Genomic DNA, 19,542 nt, shown 5'->3' with positions numbered 1-19,542 from the left:
CAATCTCCGTTAAGAATAAAGCTGGTTGACTCCGGAAGCGTTTTTTCCCAGGCTAAGTCCTTCTTCCGGCCTGGGCTGCCGTTGCTGCGGAAGCCTCAAAGCCATTTTTGCGAGTCGGTAAGTGAAAGTGACGGAGACATGCCGGGGGTTGAGGCTGAAGGACGACGCTGCGTGGGAGTACACCCCGCTGTGGCCTCAGCTCTAGCCTGGCGCCGCACCCGCCTGGCCGGTCCGGCCGGGACTCCGGAAGGCTCGGCGTGGGAACCGTGGTCCTCATTGGAGGGAGTTGGCAGGCAGGCGGTCTAGATTCCCGTCAGCTCCTCCTGCTGTGTGGGCCGCTTTGCCCACTGGGTGAACACAGAATCAGGAGGAAAATTATTCCCTGGGAGAGGAGGAGTCACGTTAGTCTCTGTTTTGGGCTCAACGGAGCTAACGGAGTAGGGAAATGGAGCTGGAAGCGTGAATGTAATAGATAGGCAAATGGGTGTTCCCGTGTTTTATCTGTACAATGTTGAGCAATTTAACATTAAGGAGCTGGGTGTATGAAAAACGGACCAAGATCAATCTATAAAAGGTGGGTTAGGGTGAAATCCTGAAAGAATTTGCATTCTTTTTAAGAACGAAAGGCGGTCTAGGAAGGGGCGGGGGGGGGGGGGAGATGGACGATATAAGCATAAGAGTGTTTTTTCTTTCTTCCTCCTCATTTTTAATCAATGTTAATTCTGATGGGAATTTAAAAGGATAATTCAGAGTGTTTTTTCTTTCTTCCTCCTCATTTTTAATCAATGTTAATTCTGATGGGAATTTAAAAGGATAATTCAGAATACTTAAAGAGTGCTTTGCTAGGAGACCTGTTGGAAGTCATTACAATGGCCAAGACTGGGGATTAATAATAGCGGTGGGACAATTTGAAGATTGCATTTTCTAATTTAAGGGGTTAAGTGTACTTTTTGGTGTCACTGCTGTTTACTGGTATTTAATAACTTACGTGCCATGATACAGAAATGCATTATGAGTTTATGGATTTATAGATAGTGATTTGGGAACAGTTTCACTCCTGGCCCTCAAAATAGAGTTTGGGTCTTCATTTTTCCAATACATGCTGGGAAGTGGGGGACTCTGTACCATAATAACATGGAAAAACATTGCCTATCCTTTCTTAATGCTTGTGCTCTGTTTTACATAGATTGTCACCATGGCTGCTGAGTCTGAGGTTCTACACTTCCAGTTTGAACAGCAAGGAGATGTGGTCCTACAGAAAATGAATCTCTTGAGACAGCAGAATTTATTTTGTGATGTATCGATTTATATTAACGATACTGAGTTCCAGGGGCACAAGGTGATTTTGGCTGCTTGCTCCACTTTTATGAGAGATCAGTTTTTACTCACACAGTCAAAACACATCAGAATTACCATTCTGCAGAGTGCAGAAGTTGGCAGGAAGTTGCTGTTGTCCTGCTATACTGGAGCACTTGAAGTAAAAAGAAAAGAGCTTTTGAAATACTTGACTGCTGCCAGTTACCTTCAGATGGTTCACATTGTGGAAAAATGCACAGAAGCTTTGTCAAAGTATTTGGAAATTGATCTTTCTATGAAAAATAACCAACACACTGACTTGTGTCAATCTTCAGATACAGATGTTAAGAATGAAGAAGAAAATTCTGATAAAGACTGTGAGATCATTGAAATTTCAGAAGATAGTCCTGTAAACCTAGATCCTCCTGTCAAAGAGGAGGAAGGCGATGCATTACAATCTGCTGCAGAGACACTGACATCAGAGCGAAGGGGAGTGAAGTCACCAGAGCTCTCAACAGTAGATGGTGGCTTTAAAGAGAATGAAATTTGTATCCTTCATGTGGAATCCATCCATACAGATGATATAGAAAACGGGCAGTTTCCACAGCCCTGTACCTCATCCAACGCAGGCATGTATTTCCCTGAAACACAACATTCAGTGATCAATTCTACAGTTGAGAACAGAGTGACAGAAGTTCCTGGAAATACAAATCAAGGGTTATTTTCTGAGAATTCTGACGGAAGTCATGGTACAATAAATGAGATTCAGAATCTGGATGAGAATTTTTCCTTGAGGCACCAGTGCCCCCGGTGTCCCCGGGGCTTTCTTCATGTAGAAAACTATCTGCGCCACCTTAAGATGCATAAACTGTTTTTGTGTTTGCAGTGTGGGAAAACATTTACACAGAAGAAAAATCTTAACCGGCACATTCGAGGACACATGGGTATACGGCCCTTTCAGTGTACTGTGTGTCTGAAAACCTTTACTGCCAAAAGCACACTTCAGGACCACTTGAACATACACAGTGGTGACCGGCCATATAAATGTCATTGTTGTGATATGGATTTCAAACACAAATCTGCTCTCAAAAAGCACTTAACCTCTGTTCATGGCAGGAGCAGTGGTGAAAAACTGTCTAGGCCTGATCTCAAATGCCAGAATCTACTGTAATCAAATCAGTGACTTTTGAAGTGAATGGAATCACTTTGTTAGATACATCTGTTTATAAAAATGCAGTATTTGTAGTGTATCACCCCCTCCCCCCCAATCTGAATCATTGATTTTTGTTCTTTCATGTTATTCATTCTGAACTTCTAAAAATTCCAAAGTTGTGAATGGTGTGATTAAGTTTATGAGATTCTACGTTGTCTTAAAAACACTGTGTTCTGTTCAGCAGTAATTGCAGATTCTGATTTGTAGTTTTTAGATAAGTGATTTAATGTTGAACTATATAGAACTTTAATGAGGTAAGATGGCAAATAGATTTGGAAGCATAGTGTTGCACATTGCTATTATAGGACTGGCAATTTTCTTTTTAAAATTTAACCAGTGTTCTTGAATTATAACCAGAACACCAAAATACTGTCCTAAACTAAAGAAACACAATTCAGATTCACATGGGACCAGTAGAATGTTCATAGAATTGCATTACTTAAATGTCCAAAAGAATATGTAATTAGACCCTTTTCCTGATTATGTATAATATAATTAGATTAAGAACTCTTGCCAATGCAAGTATTTTCTTGGCAAAGATTGGCAAGTTACTTTTCTTAAATTTCCCTCTTTCATCGAAGACATTATTGTACTGTTAGGGTTTTTTCTTTCATTTGTTTTGGATAACATGCACTAAAATTGACCTCCTATGTAGAATTACATTTCTATGAATTTAATACGTATCTTACTGTCTGCAACTGGGACACAGAATAGTTCCATCACCTTTCAAAATTCCCTTTGCTGCTTTTTTTGTAGTTCAACCCTTCTAACTCTAATTTCTACTAAGACTTCTTCATCAGTATAATTTGTTCTAATCTGTGGTGATATAAAACTGGAACCTTATATTCCCTTTAGATATTTTTAACTAAACATAATGCCGTTGAGCTTGATTTATGTCATTACTTTTTTGTATCTCTTATTTTACTTTTGGCATGATTTGTGTAGCCCAAAGCTGGCCTCAAATTTGCCTTGATTCTTGAGCACTGAGATTATGTCTGGGCCATTTTTTTGTTTTGAATTGCTTATGTATGCATTTTCTTTTCCAGCAGTTACCAGGTGAATAGTTTAATTTTCAAAAGTTATTAGAATTAGTTATAATGTCTCATTTGTATGAATGCCTGTACATTCAAAACTTTTGCCCTTAATGATGAAGAGCAAAATTTACTGCAGGGCAAATCACCTTCCCTGACCATAGGAAGAACTAACTCACTTTTGAGCTGTCCTATTTCTATACATAACTCAGCTCTTTGTAGAGTTTCTACTATATTTAAGTTTCATTGACTCTTTTCTGTATTTTAACATGTACTATACTTTGTACTATATAAGAGTTTTGTGAAAATCATGTAGGTGTTATATATAATTTTTGTGATACTTTTGTGGGAATAATGCTCTACATAGAATTTTTAACTCTGGGAGAGACTTTAAAAAATTTAAGTCTCACAGTTACTTCATAACCCAAGTCACTAATTAATGACATTGAGCAGGTCACCTGTCCTTCAACTTTTCTTAATTTTATATAAAATAACTTTGATTTTCATAATTTGTAGAATTATTTCTAAGTCTAAATTTCTACAAATTTATATTCTTCATGTGAACAGAGTAGACATTTATGTCTTTACAAACATTGCTATTTGAATACTCTCTTGGAAACAGAACTTTTTTAAGGTAAACATTTTGTTCCACCAGATAATGGACTGATTCAGTGGCTAATTTCCTTTCCCACATGACTTAAGAATGGTCAGTTATAGTTGTGAACATATTTCCCTCAGAGAAACAATTTGTGACTGAAGTACTTCTCTTATTTTTGCTTCCTGAATTGAATTTTGGAAGGGAGGGCTAGGGATGGGTGGAGAGGGTAAACTATATAGTAAACAATGGATTTTTTTTCTTTTAGAAAGTGGCATCTACTATATTAGTGTTTGGAACATTTTGATTGAAGGTGTTTTAAGTTTTACTCGTGCCTTGTAAGAGTGTTGTAAAATCAGTTTGTGAGCACTTTGAAAGTTTTGCTTGTGGGGAGGGTATTTTATAAAGTGGTTGTTATTTATACTATTTATTTCCATTTCATGGACAGATTGGTTTCAAAACATTCCTAGGAGCTGGGCAAAGTGCACATGCCTGTAATTCCAGCACTTGGGAGATAGAGGCAAGAAATTCAGTTCAGGGCCAGCCTTCTTTATGTATAGTTAAGTTTGAGGCCAGCCTCATATACATTGTTTTAGGAAAAAACAACAAAAAAGTAAAACAAAAAAAAATTCCTGGGAGAGTATCAGTTTGCATGACATTTCTGAAAAATTCAGCGAAGTAGAATCTGTAAAGATAAGCAGGTATGACAAAGTAAAGGGTAACATTTATTCATTTTAGATACTTTTAGCTGTTTGTTTATAATATGACAGAAAAAGCAGTATATTTGGGTTGAACCTTGTATGTACTGCATTGATATGTGTAAAAGATCTTGAGAAGGTATTGTTACTTTGTTGCAGAGAGAATCCTTTGCTCTTTTCATTGGATGTAATTATGAGTTAATGATGAAACAGTAAACTGGAGGTGAGAATGGAGAACTCTGGGCTTGTGTATTTCCATGAATTTTAAAGGAACCATTTTCTCTTTAGTAATAATTTATTTTAAATTATGTGTATGGGGGGTATGTGTACATATGATTTATTATTATACTTTTAGTTATGTGTATGTGTGTGGCCATGTGCTTGCTAGCAGCTTTGGCTCTCCTGGAGCTGCAGTTACAGGCAGCTGTGAGCTGGGAACTGCACACAGTTGCTGTGCAAGAGTAGTCAGCTACATTAACCACCTGGCCATCTGTGAAGCCCAAAGACTCAGTCTCTCCTGACTATTTAATCATTGTAGAACTACCTACTGGGTTTATGTCTGTACTAAAAGTTAGGTAAACAAAGAATACCAACTATCTTAGGACTTGTGTTTTAGTGGAGGTAAACAAACAATTGGTAAGAAATTTGAAATCAATTTGGAAAAATAATTCTGTGGATAAAAATGATAGGGGTGTTCAGATACCTGAGATCAAGGCCAGCCTGGTCTACAGAGTGATTCCAGGACGGCCAAGACTATACAGGGTTTTTGAGCCCTGTCTAAAAAAACAGTAGGGAAACGAAGATGCCATTTTAATGTGGTTTTCCATGTTTGGGGAGTGTTTCCTATGTGAAATGGAAAAGTATATCAAATAGAAGTAGAATGGAAAATGCACACACAGTAGGTTAGGGAACGTGTGTGTGTGTGTGTGTGTGTGTGTATAGTTACTCATCACTGTCCAGTTGAAGAAATGTGCCAGGTAGTGGTGGTATACACCTTCGAGCCCAGTACTCCAGAGGCAGAGGCAGTCAGATCTCTGAGTTCCAGGAGGCCTGGTATACAGGCTACACAAGAAACCCTATCTTGAAACAATAGCAAACAAACAAGAAGATACCAAAATGTACACCTGATTGTTGGGAAAGTTTCTTTGATTAGCATAATTGGATGAAATGGATGATGAGTGGAAGTATAGCTGGTAGGGCTGCCAGATGGTAGTGGATCAAGCCTTTAATCTCAGCATGAGAAACAGTCAGATCTCCGAGTTTGAAGTCAGCCTGGTCCACAGAGCTAGTTCCAGGACAATCAAGGCTAAGTGCATATACCACAAAACAACAAACAGGTGGATCTTTCACAAAAAATGCTAAACAAAATACAAAAAATAAATCCTGATCTTTTCTTGTCACACTTGCCAGAAGTTTTGTGTCCCTGGAGCTGCAGTTGTAAGCAGATGTGAGCTGCTGTGGTTATGGAGCATGTGTGTATGTGTGTGTATACAAATATTAAGGAGTCAGATGAATTCTTGCAGTGCAGCCCATTCTTTGATTCTGCCTCAGCCTTTCAATTGCTGGGTTCACAGGGATGTACCATAACATTTGGATCATAATGCATATATATTTAAAGCCTCATTAAATTTCTTTTCCATATTCTAATTTATGTACACATTATTATGGATGTTGAGTATTTTCACATTCAGTTGCACATCATTAACAAAGGATATACAGTATCAACCTTCTAGGATTACTTTGATAAGTAAATTAATTATAAAACTACAATCCTTTAAAAATATCAGTTATCGGAGTTGGGGATTTAGCTCAGTGGTAGAGCACTTGCCTAGCGAGCGCAAGGCCCTGGGTTCGGTCCCCAGCTCCGAAAAAAAGAAAAGGAAAAAAAAATATCAGTTATCATACAGCCTGGCATCTAGTAGTTTATAAGACTACAATCCTTTAAAAATATCAGTTATACAGCCTGGCATATAGTAGTTCATAATTGTTGCTTCTCTTGTCTTTATTTCCAGTCTTTCTTCATTTATAAGAACATAAAGGATAATTCCTACCTTACAGTTTGCCATAAGTCCTCTAAAAAATTGAGTTACAATTCCAAAACTTGTAAATTCTCATCTTTTCCTCCTTTGAGGCATTTGGGATTTTAGATGACGTAGGTGGGTTTGCCAAACGTTTTCACTTTGATCCTGATCTTTGTAAACTGGAGAATTATTTGCTAATCTGGTTACTATCTCACTACAAGAGAGTAAAGTAGGATGTAACATAGATGTATCTATGGATGATAATTTTAACGTTGGCTCGATCCAGCTGGTCTGGCTCGAGGCTTAGATGTACAGGGAGTTTCCCATAAGGCCCTTCGTCTTGCCTAGTCCTCGCATCATCTCCCACAGTACTCTGGGGTTCCCTTGTCATGTGACGAAGGTGGCTTTCTTCTTCAGAGGGAAACTGATGCGCAGTTTAGGTGGCGCGGCCACTACGCTTCCCTTCCAACCCAACTCCCGGGCTTGCGTAATCTCGCGTGAAGTGAACAGTATCTTCTCGCGAGAGCTAAATCGGGATCCCTCCAGGTCCGCCTCCGTGGTGAGGAGGAGGAGGAGGAGAAGGAGGAGGAGGAGGAGGCGGAGGGAGGGAGGAGGAGGAGGCCCCGTCGCGGCCTTCGCCGCCGCCAACGGGGCTGTCCCTGTAGCTCCCGATGGAGTTTGAGGCCCTGAAACCGCCGCCGAGCTCTGCCCCGGCGAGACGAGGCGCCTCCGTCGCCGAGCCGCGCCGTCGCGGGGCCCCCGGGAGCGGCCCTTAGCGACCCCGCCCGGGCCCCTCAGGTAGGGCGGGGGCGGACAAGATGCGGCTGGGGCCCTGGCCCGGCTGCCGGGTCCCCAGAGGTGGGGCGGGGAGCTGTCTCTGCCCGGCGGCCTGTGCACCGTGGCCGCCGCCGGTACCCCGAGGTTTGGGAGCGGCGGGCCGCACCTGACACGGCGGAACCTGGGGCCCGAGGAGGCCCCTCGCTCTGGTAGGGCTTTTTGATGCGAAGCGAAACGCTCAAATGGCCACCTTTCTCCGACACCGGCTGAAGGGACGCCTCTCACCACTGAGGAGCCCACCCGAGCGGAGGCCGGCTTCCTTCTTTGCTTACCCCAGTTAGGAAGAGGGGTTTTCGAGGAGGTCCCCGAGATCAGGTCCTGTCTTAGCGTTTCCTTTTCAGCCACCCGGCTTACCGAGACCAAAGCGCTGGGATGGTGGAGGCGATCTGAGTGGTGTAAATAGGAACCCTGGCCAAACAATGCCCAGGGAGGGCTTAACCTCCCTGGAGGGAGATGGCTGGACCAGGGGATGTGACTAGGAGCGATGGCATGAAGCACAGCCAGGGAATTCTGCTATAGCTTTCTTCCCCTCTTTCTTCTTATTTTGCTTGGGGGAGCCTCATAAGGAGACTTCCACCATCTTAGGAGAATGGTAGAAAGCATCTTTGTTTCTAAGAGAAACAGCTGTACTTTTCTGTCTTTAGGAAGGAGATAAGGGTAGCTGTCATTTCCATTCTTGAAATTACTGGAGTAATACTGGCAGACACAGCCTTCAGACCAAAATAGTTTAAAGTAATCACAGACTTTTAAAGTAATCAAATTCAGTGATTCTCAATCTGTTTAGATTTTTTGTTTAAGCTCCACCTTGATTTTTTTTTTTAATCCCAATCTCTTACCTAAGACCCTTAGGAATTTCTTCTCACCTTCAACCACTGTAATTAGAGTTGATTTAAAATTCGAAATAAAGTGTTAAAGTGTTTGACTAATCTTATTGTCATTTTTGGTAGTCACAGTTTAGAGTAAAAACTTTTAGTTAACCAGAGAAAGCTAATAACGACACTAAAGTGATATTATTTGACAGAAGGAAAGAAGCGAATGTTTTAGTTGGTGGATCTAGTCTCTTTATGGTTACACAGCCTAAGACTTGGAATCATTAAGAATAGTTTGTAGATTCCTGTTTCTACCTTTATCTAGTTAAAAAACTACATCACTATTCTGACATCAAAATCCATATCTTAAATTGTTCACTAACATGGTCCTTGAAAAACCAGAGACTATCTCATCCTATTAAAGGCTATTTTCCAAGATTGCCATTGTTTTGTTGATTTGGTGATTCATGTTTCCCAGCATTTCAGAGTTTGGAGAACTGTTAGAAGGACAAAACGTTTAATATATTTTTTAGTCTTGTTTAGAGAAGACAGGTACCATATTAAACAGACTTTTATTCTTTGAGAATTGAGTTGAGTTGAAGTCTAATTCAGTAGTCGGGCCTTTGAATCACCCCAGTTGGTTATTGTGTTAATATGACGCGCAAGAGGACTTACCATTCTTGTTCATGTTTCACTAATTTAGTTTCTGTGTTTGCAATTTTCTGCCTTCCAGTTGGCAGAGGCATTATTTTTACACTCGGGATTTTATAGTTAAAACTAGAATCTGTACATTGTGTGATTGGTAAGAGTGCTGTAAATTTGTAACAAGATTTGTCTGTTTTGTTTTTTGTTTTGTTTTGTTTTGTCCTTTAAGACAAGATTCCCCTCTACAAATAGCCCTGACTGTCCTGTAACTCACTATGTAGACTAGGCTGACATTGAACTCACAGAGAACAGCACCTGCTTCTGCCTCACGCACACTGGGAATAAAGGTGTGCACCACCATCCCTTACTTAACAAGGTTGTAATAAGTACTTAATTATTTTTGGTTGAACTGGGTTGAAATTTCACTTCCTGGAGATGGAAAAGGGAAGTCTATGGTTAAAAATAAAACTGATTGGAAATTAAAAATGAATTGCACCCAATCTTGTAAGTGTTGTCAATTACATACATCTTTGTGAGTTTTCTAATTCCATTAAGTTCTTAAGTGTGACTTTTACTTCAATTTCCAATAAAAAATCAGATCTTGAGTATTGTTCTACCGTGTTTGTCTAGATTTACCTGTATACCTGATAGCCACATGTGATAGCTAAGGACTTGAAATAAAACTAGTGTAATTTGAAATGTGTTGTTAAATGCAAAATATATACTACAATTCAAAGACTTAATAGAACTCTAATACATTTTAATGTTTAAGTTTTTACATGATGACATGTTAAAATGATATTTCACTTAGCTTATACAAAATATACCACAATTGATTCAGCTATGTTTTTTCTTTTTTAAAAATTTGAAAACCAGAAGTTGTTGTAATTTTTTTTGTGTGTGTGTTTTGCTTTTTTTTTTTAAACTTTTTTTCAAGACAGTTTTTTTTTTTTTTTTAAACATGTAATCCTGGCTGTTTTAGAACTCTTTTCTGTAGATGAGACTGGCCTTGAACTCACGGCTATCCACTTACCTCTGCCTCCCTAGTGCTGGGATAAAAGGCACCACCGCCTGGCTGGTTTTTGGTTTTTTTATTCGTTGATTCAGGGTCTCATTCTAACCCAGTCTAGGCTCAAACTCCCTGTGTAGCCTGTAACCTTTAGCTTGCCAATAGTCCTCTTGCCGTGAGCTTCCTTAGTATCTATAGCGTCAACTGCCATACAGTGACTACATACATACATACATACATACATACATACATACATACGGAACCCAAAACTTTCCCAGTGGTTTCCTTTTAGAATCAGAATAATTAGAGTACTAAAAGCTTTAGTAATAAGAAAGATAAGGTTAGCCACATGTTGGCGCAAGCAAGCCTTTAATTCCATTACTTGGGAGACAGAGACTGGTGGATCTCTGTGGTTTTTTGGCCACCCTGGTCTACAGATTGAGTTCCAGGACAGCCAGGCTACATACAGTGAAAGAAGAAAAGAAAAGAAAGATAAAGTTATCTGGAGGCAGAATAACTAAGTTCAGTCTTAGCTAGCCATCACTAACGAGGCATAACTTTGTTATTTAAAATTGGAAGTTATTTCCCTATTAGAATGCATTGAAAGTTCTCTCTTACTTTAAAAATTGGGTTCAGCCCCTAATTTGAAGAGTAAAATTTGATCTCATCCATTTTATAAATTGAAACAAAGCAACAGTTGTGGTATAGCTGGTTTTGTCTCCACAATCTCTTGTACGTGAATGCTGAGCTGTAGAGTTTGCAGAAATCTCCATTAGCTTTTGTTTGCTTGTTGTTTAAGTTAAATCTTACATTGTACTTCTGATGCTTTTAGTATGACTTTAAATCTAAAGCTGTGTTTTGTTTTGTTTTGTTTTGCAGTACCGGGGATTGAATTTAAAGCTTCACAAACATTAGGCAAGTGTTCTGCCACTGAGCTACATCCGTGAACAAAGCTAATTACTTTGATACGTTAATATGGGGAAGTATCAATGTAGTCCAATATAGTACTCAAATATAAATAATGATTGTTTACCAGAACCAACCTCTTAAGTGTATGTTTATAAGAAATTATAAAATGCTGTGTTATGTTACTATGTTTTACACACAAAGTAGTGAAAAAGGCATATACTCTATTCTGACTTTTTAAAAGGGTCATGGTCCTGAACTGACTGTGTAATATAAGTAACAGAAAATGAAAGTGTTTAGCTAGTATGGTTTTTATTTTGGTAAAGAAGTTTGTAATTTGCATCTATAAGACATGTCCAATTCTCACTTTCTCTCCGTCCCTCCCTCCCACCTTCCTTCTCCCTCCCTCCTCCCTGTCCCTCCTCCCTTCCTCTCCCCCTCTCCCTCCCTCCCTTAAAAAAAAAAAGTTCATTACTCTTTGTATATCGTGAATTTGGACTCATACCAAGGAACTTACAGCTTGGGGTTCTGAGCCTGTTTTAAGTTCTGCCTCTAATTTAGTGTTTCTCTTCCTGTGCTTTATCTTGTACTTTTTTGGTGTTAAAAACTAGGTACGGAAATTAGTTAATACAAAGTGAGAATGTTTTCTCAGTCTCTGTAGGCATCTAGACTTTTGGGCCTTTTAATCCATTGTATCGCAACTTGAAACATGTGGGAAGTATATTTAGGGATAAGTGCTTTACCAGTCACTATTAATGTTAGCAGCAATTATGATTTCTACTGAATCAAATGAGTCATTGTTAAAATATATCACTGTATGCCTAAAAGTTCTATAAATTAGTATACTGAGCTCTGCATTGTTTATGTATGTGCTTTTAAAACTATAAAGATAGTAAGAGTCTGGGTGTAAAAAAAAAAAAAGAGGGGCTGGATGGTGGTGGTGCAGGCCTTTTAGCCCCAGCACCAAAGAAGCAGAGGCAGGAGTATCTCTGAGTTCAAGGCCAGCTGAGTCTACAGATCGAGCTCCAGGACAGAGAATCCCTGTTTTAAAAGAATAGTTTCGGGTAATTGTAAAAGTATTTTGTAGATAAACTTTTAAATAGAGAGTTGAAATTTCTATGTCACTAATTAAATATTGTAATGGTTATGCCCGTTTCTATGTTTTGGATAAAATGTTCAGTTTTTATTTGAGTAACTTAGAATTTATTGACCACAATACTAAAGGAAAAGATCTTTAGGAATCAAATCATATCATATATAAGGAAAGTTTAGTTTGTAAGTTTGCTATTGGAATCTGGGATATAACAGGGGGCAAAATTGATAGTGTGGTTAGTTTGATTTAGAGTTGTTCTTTACATTTTACAGGCATTTATTTAGTTTCTAATATGAATTAGTATTATATGCTCTTATTTAGATAAACATATGTACATGTATATGTGTGTGTGTATGTAAACACACATATATTATAGAGCTGTCAGGTGCGTCTAGAGGGCTGTCCCAGTGGTCTTGGAGAACTAAGGGGGTTAGTTCTTTGCTGTTGCCAAGTAGTTTGTGATACCCTAACTCAGTAGAGTTAGTGTTTCTACACAAGTGTCTGTTTAGCAAAATACCATTTTATGTTACTAATTCAGAGTTCTAGTTGTAGATTTTAATTCATCTTCTGCCTGGATTTATAATTCTACAGCCAGAAAGTAGAACATCAAATATTTTAGTTTCAAAAAATATTTGCTCACCTGCTTATTGGCAATTTCTACAGTTGGTAGTAGACTGGTTTTAGATTGGTGGCTCTAATCAGCTTTATAGTTTGAGGATAAAGTGAAAAAATAATTTATAATTTGACAAATCTGAATTGCTTAGAAGTAAATATGTTGATATTGATATATAATTTTTTCCTCATTAGAGCTGTTAATAAAGCTTTATACATTGTATGGGATTCTTTTTTTTTTTTTTTGTATATTACAACCTGTAATTCATGTTTACCAAGTAAACTTTAAATTTTTTTTTAATTTTTAAAAAAGTTTTTTTAAGAAAGGTTTTCTCTATGTAGCCCTAGCTGTCCTGGAACTTGCTCTTGTTCAAGGTTAGCCTTGAACTCAGAAATTCCCCCTGCCTCTGCCTCTGAGTGCTGAGATAAAAGGCATGTACCACTCCTGCCTGGCTAAAGGAAAAAAAAATTAAATATTAAAGCACTGTAAAGGCCACTAAAGTTTTGTTTGTCTCTAGGGGTCCTGGAGAGTGCTGCTGTTAATATGTTTCTGCTGATACTGACTACTCTTTCTAAGCATCTAGCATTCTGTACATCTAATGTATTTTGTAAGCATTTATGTGAAAGCATTTGGAGGTTTAATTACCCTAAATACCTAGATTTGTTGTTTACCTGATGGCCTTTGTCAGACTAACATAAGTTTTGAATTGAAAAATACTGACTGCTGAGCTGACTGACGGAGCTACAGCCCCATCCATACAATATTATTTTGATCAATAGTTTGTGATGCTTACTAGCTGTTAAGCCATATCAGTATATTTTGAGGTAGTGGTTATCCAAGGAAAACATTTCAAACTTTTAATGGTCCAGTAGTTTGTGTGTTGTTGTTGTTGTTGTTGTTGTTTTGTATTTGTTTAGGTTTTTCAAGTCCGGGTTTTTCAAGTCTTGGCTGTCCTGAAACTCACTCTGTAGACATGCTAATCTTGAACTTGCAAAGATCCACCTACCTCTGCTTCCTAAGTGCTGGAATTAAAGGCGTATGTGCCACCACCACCAGACATAGTTGTGTTCTTAAATAGAGGAAGGGGTGTGTGAAGTGGTAAAGATGCTTACCGCCAAGCCAGATGATCTGTGTGCTCTGTCCCCAGATTCCACATGGTGGAAGGAGAGAACTGACTAGCATGCACACATGGGCCCACATACGTACACATGAACACATACTCATGCAAAATAAAAACGTAGAACATAAAAATAGAATGTACTGGTCACTAAGAAAAATACTCAAAAATTTTGATTACTATTGCATGAACAACCAGTAGAATTTATTTGAAAGGAATAGTATTAATAAATTGTCTCTGGGTAAATTTGCAAAATGTAATTCAACATCTATTTTGTTGTTTATTGTTATAGAGACATCTAAATCCTATATATAGAAATGTTTTAGATTCTAGAGTAGTTGATTTTAACAGTTAAGTGAATGACTAATAACTATATTGTTAAATCTTGCTTTTGTCCATTTGCAGCTTAAAAAACACTACACAGCAAAATAATGATCTGCTAGTCTGCTAACCCGAGCATCAGCTTCCACAATGCCTGTGCAGGCCGCTCAATGGACAGAGTTTCTGTCCTGTCCAATCTGCTATAATGAATTTGATGAGAATGTGCACAAACCCATCAGTTTAGGTTGTTCACACACTGTTTGCAAGACCTGCTTGAATAAACTTCACCGAAAAGCGTGTCCTTTTGACCAGACTGCCATAAACACAGACATTGATGTGCTCCCTGTCAACTTTGCACTTCTTCAGTTAGTTGGAGCCCAGGTAGGTGTCTAGTATTTTTACTGGTTTATTGTATCAGTTGTCAAGATTAATTCATTAGCTGGTACAGTGTATGTTGAATGGTAGTTGAAACCTAAAAGGCGTATTTACTTTTTATGGTGTGTTCCTACAAAGATACCAATTAAATTCTTAAGCAAAATAATGAATCCCACTACAGTTATATATTCCTTTGTTCTGGTTTTAATACCAAGTCCAGAATTTAGGTATATAAGTACTTTGGTAGTTGAGAAACTGTTTGTGTATGAATAACCATATTTATTTGTTAGATCATGAAAAGAAATAAAATCAGAGGCTTAGATAGAAAAAAGACTAAAGCTCTTAGATGGTGACTTCGTTGGTTTTATTTGTAACTTTAGTTGGTAAATGTAATAACTCACTGTGTTTATTTCTTTAATATCTTGATAAGTGAAGTTGTCCTACTAATGCTCAATATCTATTTTCACTGTTTTAGAATCTTAGCAGTAATTCTGTAATCAGTAGGGTCATGGCTTAATTGGAAGCATATTTTTTTTTACTGGGTCATAAAATAATGCTCTCTTGCCAACAGTCACACTTTAAAGTTCAATAAAATAACTTTCTTTCTTGCAATAGCGATAGCTACTGCCTGTCTCCTATAGCTCAGGAAGTCTTAGTGTTCCTTCTGAATAAATGTGTTATTTTAGTATGTAAAAATAACCTATGGATCTGTGCATTGTAATACAAATCTTTTCAGGCTCATCTCTTCACTATCTGTATTTATATTGCTCTCCTGACCAGTTCTTAGATATGTGTATTAATGCATAGGGATTTTGAAAGTGTCTTTGCCTAGAACGATTCTTTCCTCTCCACTTTGAAGAAATTACAAATGTTGCAGTTCTTCATGAAGTTTATGATGACTACACCACTAAATTGCAACCCTCCTCCAGTTCTTTCTTTTTTTTTTTTTTTTTTGGTTCTTTTTTTCGGAGCTGGGGACCGAACCCAGGGCCTTGCGCTTCCTAGGTAAGCGCTCTACCACTGAGCTAAATCCCCAGCCCCTACCTCCAGTTCTTTCTTGTGTCATTGTGTCTATCCATGTATGTGTCTGTATGTAGGGATATGCACAGTTTTAAATCCTTATCTTTATTTTTGTGTGTCTCTGTGCGTGAATGTCACGTGCACACAGATGCTCCAAAGATGTTTTGAGTTCCTTGAAGCTGAAGTTAAAGCTATTGATGAATTGTCCAACATGGGTTCTAGGATCTGAACCTACAGTATATGGGAGAGCAGCAAGGGCTCTTAACCGCCAAGCAATCTTTCTAGTCGTCTCCATATTTCTCATTCTGTTTACAACAGTTGTATTGTATTTTCATTGATCACCTTCTAACATAGTATTTGTTTATTCATTTATTTATTGGCTTGTCTCTAGTATTTAAACTCTTTGAAACAAGACATTTTCTTTTTGGATTATTGATGGATCCATAGTGTAAACACATGAGAAATACTCTATATTTGTTGGTGTTTATGGAACTGAATTGAACTTTTATAATAACATTATAAAACATGTAGTTATTTTTATTTTGCAGATGTGGAATTTGATATCAATTAAATTTTTTAATGGCAAGTTTACCCACATTTTTTATCTTATTTTTATCCTTCTTCTGGTGGTAGAGGTTAAATTGAGAGCCTCACGTTTGCTAGTTGCGAATTGTTATCAATGAGTTACATCTCTGGTACTTATACCAAGGACAGATAGATCATAAATTATAAATTTAATAGGTAAATCAAATAAAGTAGTATCAACTTTATTGGTTCCACAACTTCCTCTTATATTAGCATCTTTTGAAAAATTTTAATCTAATATGTTGTTTCTGTATGTGCGTATGTGCATCTAAGTATAGTACCTGAAAATGCCAAAGATCTTGGATCCTTTGGAGCTAGATTTAAAAGTGACTGTGAGCTGCCCAATGTGGGTGCTGGGAATTGAACTTGGATCCTTTGGAAAGGAAATACATGCTCCTAACCTCTAAGCTATCTTCTCCAGCCACCTCATATTAACATCTTTTATAATTATGACAATTATGAACTCTAAAAGATTAGCATTTATAAAATACTGTTAACTTTTCAGCGTTGTTTTAAGTTCACTTGTGGCTTTGATGTAGTATCTCTGTATTACAATTTTATTTTAAGATTATTAGCAGATTTATAAAGAGAAGTTGCAGGGGCTGGGGATTTAGCTCAGTGGTAGAGCGCTTACCTAGGAAGCGCAAGGCCCTGGGTTCGGTCCCCAGCTCCGAAAAAAAGAACCCAAAAAAAAAAAAAAAAAAAAAAAGATGTCTGCCACCATAAAGAGAAGTTGCATGAACTGAATGAATGTATCTCTGCATTTTTTTTCTGTAGGTACCAGATCATCAGTCAATAAAGTTAAGTAATCTAGGTGAGAATAAACACTATGAAGTGGCAAAAAAATGTGTGGAGGATTTGGCACTCTACTTAAAACCACTAAGTGGAGGTAAAGGTAAGTTCATAAGAAGTGTTTGTATTGCTGTGGGAGACCTGATTAAGTGTTAAATGTTGAGCTCAAGTCACTGCCTGTCACTGAGTCTGCAGTCTATTGGATGGATATGCAAGTATAATAATTAATTGCTTTAACAAAAGCAGAATTGTAGTTTATCACTTTTTTCTGGTTAGCTAGCTATTCCTTATAAATGTAATAGTTTTCGAATGAGTCAAATATTTATTTTGTGCCTGTTAATAGAACATGGGCTTGGGAAGCTTTCGATACTTTATATGAATATACATTCTTGACCTACATGTAAAACTTGTATTTCAGTAAAAGGAAAAACTATAATAAACAGTATGATGAATTAGGTTATATAGTGTAAGTGATAATTTATATAAAAAAATACATAGGAGTTAGAATATCAGTGTGAAAGGATAAAGACTCTTAAGTAAGTCTGTAGATTTTAAGAATGTCTAATGAAGTTCTTGTTTAGAGTGTGGCTTTTGAAAATAAATTGAGGTAAAAGAAGTGAAATAGGTACCCATGTAGTTCCTGGAAAAGTGTTTTCTAGGCAGAAGGAGTAGCCATTCAGTGTATTGTTCCCATGGCAAGAGGAGTGTGCTTGGAGTAATATGAGTGAGGAGACTGTTTCAAGGAAAGTTGAGGTAAAATATCATGAGGGAAGAACATGTGCTGACTTTCAGACTATTTAAAGACTTGAGCTTTTGCTCTTAATGAAGTTGGGAAGTGGTATTGGACAGAGTGATGACATAATCTGACTGATATTAAAGGGTCACTTTATTCTTCAGACTGTGTAGAAGGACAAAAGTAAAAAGCACAGAGTTAGGAAGCAGTTGAGCAGTTAATAAAAGTAGAGCTTGGTACCAAGTTTGGATGCATTTTGAAGGTAAGGCAAGAATATTTCCCTAAGAATGTTTCCTGGATTTGGAGTTTGAGAGACAGAGTAGAAGGGGCAAGTGCAATTCCTGAAGTTTTTGCTTGAGCACCTGCAAAGAGGCTTGGCACAGCTTTTGGGTAGATCGGGTTTGAATAAAAAGCTCTAGTCAATTTTGGTTTTAGTAAATTTGAGCCATGTAAGATTCACTTAGAGCAGTCAACCTTCTTAACACTTAACTTTTAACACAGTTTCTCATGTTACAGTAAGCAACAGCTACAAAATTATTTTTTGTTGCTACTTCATAACTGTAATTTTGTTCATGAATCATGTTATAAACATCTAATATGCAGGATACCTGATGTGACCCCTGTGAAAGGGTTGCTTGACCCCCAAGAAATAGTGACCCACAGAATCACTGACTTAGATGGTATTTTATGCCACTGGATGTATGAATTTTGAATAAGCATGAAGTGCATGGTCTGTAACTTTGGGGATTATTATGATATGAAATTTTTTAGAGCAATAAGACTAGATGAGATCATTTAAGTAATGCATTTATAAGTAAGTCTCTTTAAGTAGGTAGATCAGGGTAAGAGTTAAAAACTGCTGTCAAAGGATGCTAGATAGAAAAAAACTAAGAAAATGGAATGTTCTGGTAACCAAAACAAAGTGCTTTAAAGAGTAAAGTAATTTATATTGAAAGTTACTGGAAAGTCAAAGTAAGGGTTGAGGATTAACTGTGGATTTAGTAAAGTGCATGTAACTGTCTTGAGCAATTTGATGTAAGAGGTAGTGTAGCAAAACTTTAATTGGAACAGGTTTTCCAGATTGTGAAGCAAGAAGTTGAAAATAGTATATATAGAAAAATGTACAAGATAGCCAGGCTGAAAGCAGAAGAACTAGAAGTTTAAGGGCAGCATGGGTACATAGCATGTTTGAGACCAGTCTAGGCTTCGTCTTCAAAAAAGGGAACAGTGAGAGAGGAAGGCAGATAATAGAAGATTTACTATACAAGGAAGTAAAGAAATAAGACAGCTAGTAAAGGAAAAAGAATACTTTAAAAAAAATTATTTCCATTTTTAAGACAGATGAAATGGTAGCACACTTGTTCTAATGTAATTTGCTGAAGGAAATGATTTAACAGGACGGGGGCAGGGTAGGGGAAGAAATGTATGATATAGAAGAGTGGAGGATTTCTGAGTACTGCCCCGTTGTAGGTTCAAAGGAAGGGAACTATATTTAAACAGTGTTGCATATTTCTTCTGGGCAATTTCATTTTTAAAAATGTCTATTATTGTTACTTTTTAAGGTTAAAACTTGTATTCACTTGTCTGTAAATTTACCTCTAGTTTCTTTATTAAACTATACTATAAACATAGAGTAAGGTAAATTCCAATATAGATTTGGACAGATCAAGCCTATAGAACGAGGCACTGAAATGAAATCTGAAGCATTAAGAATTAGGTTCTTGGGTGCGGGGGGGAGGGGGGAGGGGGCATAAAAAAAAAAGAATTAGGTTCTTTATTACTACGAAATGGTAATAAACAGGGACAGAATATTCACTTAAAAAATAAAATATC

The 19,542-nt window shown here is 37.5% G+C and overlaps 2 protein-coding genes across 9 annotated transcripts in view; both read left to right on the top strand.

The window, feature by feature from the left end:
• The first annotated feature begins 37 nt into the window (after window positions 1–37).
• Window positions 38–5,067, top strand: Zbtb6 (zinc finger and BTB domain containing 6). 2 transcript variants are annotated; one of them, NM_001108953.1, is made up of 2 exons: window positions 38–117; window positions 1,187–3,524. In NM_001108953.1, exon 2 carries the CDS (start codon window positions 1,196–1,198, stop codon window positions 2,465–2,467), a length of 1,272 nt encoding a protein of 423 aa, NP_001102423.1. In that variant the 5' UTR covers window positions 38–117; window positions 1,187–1,195; the 3' UTR covers window positions 2,468–3,524. The 2 variants fall into 2 exon arrangements, with proteins under 2 accessions (NP_001102423.1, XP_087509665.1); XM_087653539.1 differs by having other exon boundaries at window positions 63–574; window positions 1,187–5,067.
• Window positions 5,068–7,417: 2,350 nt separating this feature from the next.
• The window catches only part of Rc3h2 (ring finger and CCCH-type domains 2), a 65,302-nt gene continuing 53,177 nt past the window's right edge, over window positions 7,418–19,542 (top strand). For 6 of the 7 annotated variants that reach the window (XR_015683112.1, XM_087652770.1, XM_087652771.1 and 3 more), the window contains exons 1-4: window positions 7,418–7,652; window positions 11,034–11,069; window positions 14,289–14,585; window positions 16,962–17,079. Coding sequence is in view for 5 of the 7 variants with exons in the window: in XM_087652770.1 (XP_087508896.1) it covers window positions 14,355–14,585; window positions 16,962–17,079 (349 nt within the window). In the remaining 2 variants the exon portion in view is untranslated. 7 annotated transcript variants of the gene reach the window in all.

The sequence above is a fragment of the Rattus norvegicus genome, chromosome 3, assembly GCF_021556685.1.
Source record: "Rattus norvegicus strain SHRSP/BbbUtx chromosome 3, alternate assembly SHRSP_T2T, whole genome shotgun sequence".
NCBI lineage: Eukaryota > Metazoa > Chordata > Mammalia > Rodentia > Muridae > Rattus > Rattus norvegicus.
The sequence above is the reverse complement of the archived record's forward strand: the minus strand, read 5'-3'. Positions and strand labels throughout refer to the sequence as shown.